Genomic DNA, 6,200 nt, shown 5'->3' with positions numbered 1-6,200 from the left:
GGTGTGCCACCATGCCCAGCTACATTTGTTATTTTTTGTAGAGACGGGGTTTCCCCATGTTAGCCAGGCTGGCGTCAAACTCCTGATGAGCTCAAGGGATCTGTCCACCTTGGCTTCCCAAAGTACTGGGATTACAGGCGTGAGCCACAGCATCCTGCCTGAAAAAAATATTTTAAGTAACTGTTCCAGCCCTGGCGTGGTGGCTTACGCCTGTAATCCCAACACTTTTGGAGACTGAGGCAGATGGATTACCTGAGCACAGGAGCTTGAGACCAGCCTGGGCAACATGGAGAAACCTCGTCTCTACGAAAAATACAAAATTAGCCAGGCATGGTGTTGTGTGCCTGTAATCTCAGCTACTGAGGACACTGAGGTGGGAGGATGGCTTGAAGGAGTTGAGGCTGCGGTGAACCATGATTGTGCCACTGCATTCCAGCCTGGGGAACAGAGCAAGACCTTGTCTCAAAGAAACAAATAAACAAACAAAAACCTGTTCCAGTAATCACCAGTTAGTTTGTATCAGACAAACTCTCTTGCCAATAACAATTCAAAACTTGCACAGAGAAATAGATCTCAGGAAGAAAACAGTAGTCTTAATGGGCTGATGATACAGTGGTTAGAGTTTGGGGCCTCCAGAGTGTTTCTAAGTTGAGAGGCAAAATCCAGGAACAGAGACAGTCAAATCAGGTTAAGCCTCAGATTTTGCATAAAAATTTATTTCAAATCCTTGGATGCCTCCTAATTGTATAAGACTCCAAGAAAGGCTGGGCGCTGTGGCTCACACCTGTAATTCCAGCATTTTGGGAGGCTGAGGTGGGCCTTCAAAATCCTTGCTCTTTCTAAAGTAGACTAGGGGCTTCCCCGAGGGGTGGTCTCACCTCATGCTGAGACCTCTGCATGCCTTGTGCGTAGAAATATTTGATGAGGCTCCCAGGGGCCCTTGGGACCTTGGGTTATGAGGATCAGGAGCATTAGAGGACTGTGCCCCTTCTCCCCACTATAGATTGAAGTAAAGCTGTGAAGTTCACCAGCAGGGAGTTCAGCTTGAAGAGGATGCTGTCCCGAAAACAGACAGGGGTCTTTGGAGTCAAGATTGCTGTGGTTACCAAGTGAGTGCAGAGGGGCTTGGGCTCATGCACTGAGGGCGCCTGTCCCTTCAGCTGTTTCTGCAGAAAAAAGCATGTGTGGGTCTCTCCTCTCTGTGCGTGGTTGCTGCACAGTGAGATCAGGCCCCAGAGAACACTTGGTGTGTTCAGCTACCTCCTGTGTTTCCTGCAAACCAGCTCAGGAGTATCCTTGCTGCCTTGCTTGGAAGCAGTAGGCTGGCTCCAGGAACTGCCCAAATGCAGGGTTTTCTGTCCTCGCTTGGAATTTGTCATGGTCCCAGGTTCCTGTTGAATGGTTTTAACTAACCCCTGCCCTTTTGTCACGAGTCAGTTGCCAAGAGAAGCCTGTTTGTTGGTTTGAGAGCAGTTCTTGCAGACACAGATCACTTCCTTAGAGAATTCATTTGCTTTCCCAGGATGAAATCTGGCTGGGCCCCTGAACTTGCTGGTCATGTGGGCCAGGGCCTCCATCAGTCATACCCTGGACTCCTAGCTATGTCTAAACACCACTCCCCACCCCCAACTACATGGCAGCCACTTGTGTAGCACTCTGGGAGGGCTCTGGGCATGAGCAGTGAGGACTCCCATCAGCAGCTCCCCCAGATAACCACTGCTAATGAGGGTGGCTTGAGAAGCAGCTTTGATGTGCTCCCAAATCCAGTTGCAAAACAGAACTAAAGTTAAGGCCTCAGCAGAGCACTGTGTTGTAACTTTGAAGGATTCTTACTCTAGTGTCCTGTGTGGCAGTATTGAAATTGTTCATTGTTAAGACTCAGAGGAGAAAAGCACTTAGCATCATGGGACTTGGAGCACTGGTGCTGAGGCAACACTTCATTCATTCGTCGGATGTTTATTTAGGCCTGGGCCCGGGGCAGGGATCAGGGAATTGTCCTCTCGCACAGCACATGGATGGCAGGACCAACACCGGGCCTGATCTCCCAGCTGGGGGCAGAGGCTGCTAACCCCAGATCTGGAATCTTTCAGATGCCCTTCCTGTGCTGACTTTACTAAGCAGGGCTCTGACCTTCCCACAAAGATCATGTGTGACTTGCAGAGGGTCTGTCTGCTTCAGCCTCTTAGAAAGGTCTTGAGAAAGTACATGCAATGAGGACCGAGCTTGCAGAGGGAGGTCAGGCATGCAGAAGGCTCTGTGTGCAGCCCCAGAGCTGGGTGCCTTCATCACTGTCCTCACCCCACCTCCGGGTGTGCAGAGAGGGGGCAGGTCTCCTGTGCTGTGGACCAATAGCAGGAGTGTCAGGACACTGAGAACATTTCCTCCTCCTGCAGGAGAGAGAGGTCCAAGGTGCCCTACATCGTGTGCTAGTGTGTGGAGGAGATCAAGCACCGAGGCATGGAGGAGGTGGGCATCTACTGCGTGTCCGGAGTGGCCACGGACGTCCAGGCACTGAAGGCAGCCTTCAACATCAGTGAGTGTCAGCCTGCGCAGGATGGGATAGAGGTGTGGGCGCCGGTGTCCATGATGAGATCTTAGAGCACTCCATGACCCGGGCATGTCACATCCTTCTCTGTGTCTTTTCTTCATTTACTGTTTTATTATTTTTAAGAAAGAGAAGAAAGAGTTGTAGAAGGAGCTTCTGTAGAAGCCAGTTTTTAAACCATCCTAGCTACAGACGCTGCTTGCTGGGGTGCACCAGGGGCTTCCTCAGGGTCTTGGCCTTCCTGCCTTGGGGGTGGACAGGAGGTATGGAAGCCCAGGACTCAGTGCAGTCTGTCCATGGCCCTGCTTGATGATGCGGAGGGCGGAAGGCACTGATGGGGCCCAGCTCAGACCGGGGCTTCAATATCTCCACCTCCATCTCACCAGCTCTCAGAGGCTATGAAGCACCTGGAGCTGCCCCAAATGCCAGGGGAGGGCACCGAGACCCCAGAGGGTCCTTCCCAGCATCTTCAAAGCAACAGGAGTTTGTGCCTGCAGACCTTTTTTTGGGGCACGCACCACCCACCCTGACCAGGATCCCTAGAATGCCTAGCACCCCTGGGTGGGCCCTGTGGTAGTTTTAGCTCCCTCTAGGGGCCTAGAATGGACCTGGCCTGTGGTGAGGACGTAAGCACAAGTGGCCCATTGGGTCTAAAGGAAGACACCAGTTCAAACACTGAAACCAATCAGATTCTCCAACGGCTTTCCTGCTATCAGAAGACACTGGTGCAGGGGTGGTTGCTATGTACAGGGCAGAGCCACCCGATTCCCACCCAGGCACTGTGTCCTGCCATGCTGGCCTTCTGATCATCACATCGGAACAAGCAGGGGAGAGGAATGGGAATGCCCACGCACCCCTATCAACTCTGCCGACACAGAACCACACACAGCTCTTGGGAGGGGTCAGATGAGCTGCTCAAAGCCTGGGAGGGACGCGCAGAGTGGTCAGCATGGCAGGGACGGTGCTTTAGCCAAGGCAGGGATGGTGGGAGACCCACTCGGGGTCCTGAAGGAGGCCGCTGCATTTCCGTGCTCTTTCCAGATAACAAGGACGTGTTGGTGATGATGAGCGAGATGGATGTGAACGCCATCGCAGGCACGCTGAAGCTGTACTTCCATGAGCTGCCTGAGCCCCTCTTCACTGACGAGTTCTACCCCAACTTCACCGAGGGCATCGGTGAGCACTGGAGGCCTTGGCCTCGTGGGAAATGTCTCCTCCACATGCACTGCTGCCCTTGGAGGCTGTGAAAAGTGAGATGTGGGAACCTGAGCGGTGCCCCCTCTGCCATGATCAGTGTTTTAACCCAACCTTGGAAAGCAGGGGACCAGAACTGAACCTGTCCTGGAAGGCCTTGCCTATCCCCAGAGGGCTCCCCATCCCTATTCCTTGAGGAGACCAAGAGGGTGAAATGGTCAGCACTGCCGTGCTGTGGGGTCCTGAAGTCTGCTGTCCTCCTTCCGTCAGACCAGGGCTAAACAAGGGCACCCAGGTGCTCTAGCCATAGGTCCTGGCCCAGTCAAGCATGGGTTCAAACATGGCCTGACCCTTAGTCAACCTGCAGGCTGATGTCTAAAGCGGGTGCTGGTGCATGTGGCACCTGTAGCCTCCACATCACCCTTAGGGCAGGTCTGCCTCCCGGTCCCATGCACAGAGGACCTGCTCTCCCAGCCAGAAGGTGCCCCTGTGGTGTCCAGGGCGTCAAAGGGGGTCTCTGCGTATTTGGTGGGGCTGGGGCCCTTTCCCCTCCTTGTGTCCCTCAGTCCCCTGTTTCATTCCACACCAAGCCTCCCCTGCCTTGGGCTCCCCTGGGGAGGAGGCAGCAGCGAGGGAAGCTCTGACCAGGAGCAGCTGCTTTCGTGGCACCTCCTGCTGCTGTTTGCTGGGTGCTACTGACCACTGTGAGGTAGAGAAAAGGTGTTCAGGTGGTTCACATCCCACACAGGTGCCCCTCACAGGGCCTTCACTGGGGGCCAGCACTGTGGGAGTGAGGATGATGATGGGCCTGGCCTTTCTAGTGACATGAGCCCTGGATGCTCCATAGAGCACCCTGGGAGAGGTCTCCGGCTCGTGACCCTGAGGACTAACACACCGCCTTCTGCAGCTCTTTCAGACCCGGTTGCAAAGGAGAGCTACCTGTTCATCCTGCTGCTGTCCCTGCTGGAGGCCAACCTGCTCACCTTCCTTTTCCTTCTGGACCACCTGAAAAGGTAGCCCAGCTCTCCTGTGGCTGCCCAGGGCTCCAGATTCCCAGGCCGTGGGATGCGCTTCTGCTCCCAGCAGACCCCCAGCACTGAGGACCTTCCCCCACAATCCCTGTCTGCAGTCCCTCACTGCTTTTAGAGACTAGCACCACTGCCACCCCTGCCCCAGCCTCTCCTCTTTGCTACCCTCTTTTCTCTGCACTGTGGCCTTAACAAAGAACTCAGAGCTTTGGCCATGGCCAGTAGTGCACTTGTACCCCTCTCTTTCCTCCCACCCAGATCATAGAGGAGACCTCCCCACTAGCCCAGAGCTGGCCCCTTGTCCTGGGCCACTGAAACCCAGAAGTACCAGGGCTGGAGTCAGTTTGCAGGGTCGAGATCAAGGTCAAGGTCTCTTCCTCCCTGAGGACTCCAACATGGCCCAGCCCCTCTGCTTCTCTCCTGGTGGTGGCATTGAAACAGCACCTCTGCTTCGGTCCTCTACAGGGTGTCAGAGAAGGAGGCAGTCAATAAGAAGTCCCTGCACAACCTCGCCATGGTCTTTGGCCCCACACTGCTCCGGCCCTCAGAGAAGGAGAGCAAGCTCCCTGCCAACCCCAGCCAGCCCATCACCATGACTGACTGACCAAGCTGGTCCTTGGAGGTCATGTCCCAGGTATGGGAAGACAGGCTTCAGCCCATGCAAGCCTGACCTGAGAGCGGTGGCCTCTGCCTGCCCCACCCCCAGTCCTCCCATTTTCCTACTTGCATGGTATGTGGTGGTAGCTGAGATTCAGAGAGAGGAAATTGCCTAGGTCTGCATGGATGGGAGTGTTAGGGAGGCCCCATGCCACTTGTGGGTCCTGTTGGTGCACCTCGCTGAGGGCTTAAAACCACCCCAAGTGTTTGAGCGTGGTGGCTCATGCCTGTAATCCCAGCACTGTGGGGGAGCTGAGGCAGGATAACCGAACCCAGGTGTTTGAGACCAGTCTGGGCAATGTAGCAATCCCATCTCTAGAAAAAATACAAAGAAAAATTAGCCAGGCATTGTGGCACACACCTGTAGTCCTAGCTACTGGGAGGCTGACACTGGAGGATCGCTTGAGCCCAGGAGATAGAGGCTGCAGTGATCCATGATGGAGCCACTGTACTCCAGCCTGGAGGACAGAGCCAAAAAAAAGGTTGAGTGAGTCTGCTGAGCTGAGAGAACAGAAGTGAAGCCACCTGTGCTGGGGACACTTGGGGCAGGGAGAGAGTGTGGGCAGAGAGAAGCCAGAGAAGTCCAGGCCTGTGGAAGTCAAACAGGAGATCGTGCACCAGGAGGGTGGTCAGGATCAGAAGATGAGGCTGCTCTCCCAGGAGGACAAACCCTAAAGTGCGTCGCCTGGGGCTCCTTCCCCGGGGGTCTGGTGTCCCTACTGGAGCTGCCTTCCAAAGAGGACAAACATGGCAACAAAAGACCCATTTCTGCACAA

The 6,200-nt window shown here is 54.7% G+C and overlaps 1 protein-coding gene across 1 annotated transcript in view; it reads left to right on the top strand.

Annotated features, from left to right (window-relative positions):
- Positions 1-5,402, top strand: part of LOC105524065 (rho GTPase-activating protein gacC-like) — a 9,540-nt gene extending 4,138 nt beyond the window's left edge. The window contains 5 exon segments of the mRNA XM_011959184.1: positions 1,011-1,109; positions 2,394-2,533; positions 3,587-3,721; positions 4,647-4,752; positions 5,233-5,402. Coding sequence (XP_011814574.1) covers positions 1,011-1,109; positions 2,394-2,533; positions 3,587-3,721; positions 4,647-4,752; positions 5,233-5,371 — 619 coding nt within the window. The 3' untranslated portion in view covers positions 5,372-5,402.
- The last annotated feature ends 798 nt before the right edge of the window (positions 5,403-6,200 follow it).

This window comes from Colobus angolensis, unplaced genomic scaffold (assembly GCF_000951035.1).
Source record: "Colobus angolensis palliatus isolate OR3802 unplaced genomic scaffold, Cang.pa_1.0 Scaffold484, whole genome shotgun sequence".
Classification (NCBI taxonomy): Eukaryota; Metazoa; Chordata; class Mammalia; order Primates; family Cercopithecidae; genus Colobus; species Colobus angolensis.
This window is presented reverse-complemented; position numbering and strand designations above follow the sequence as displayed.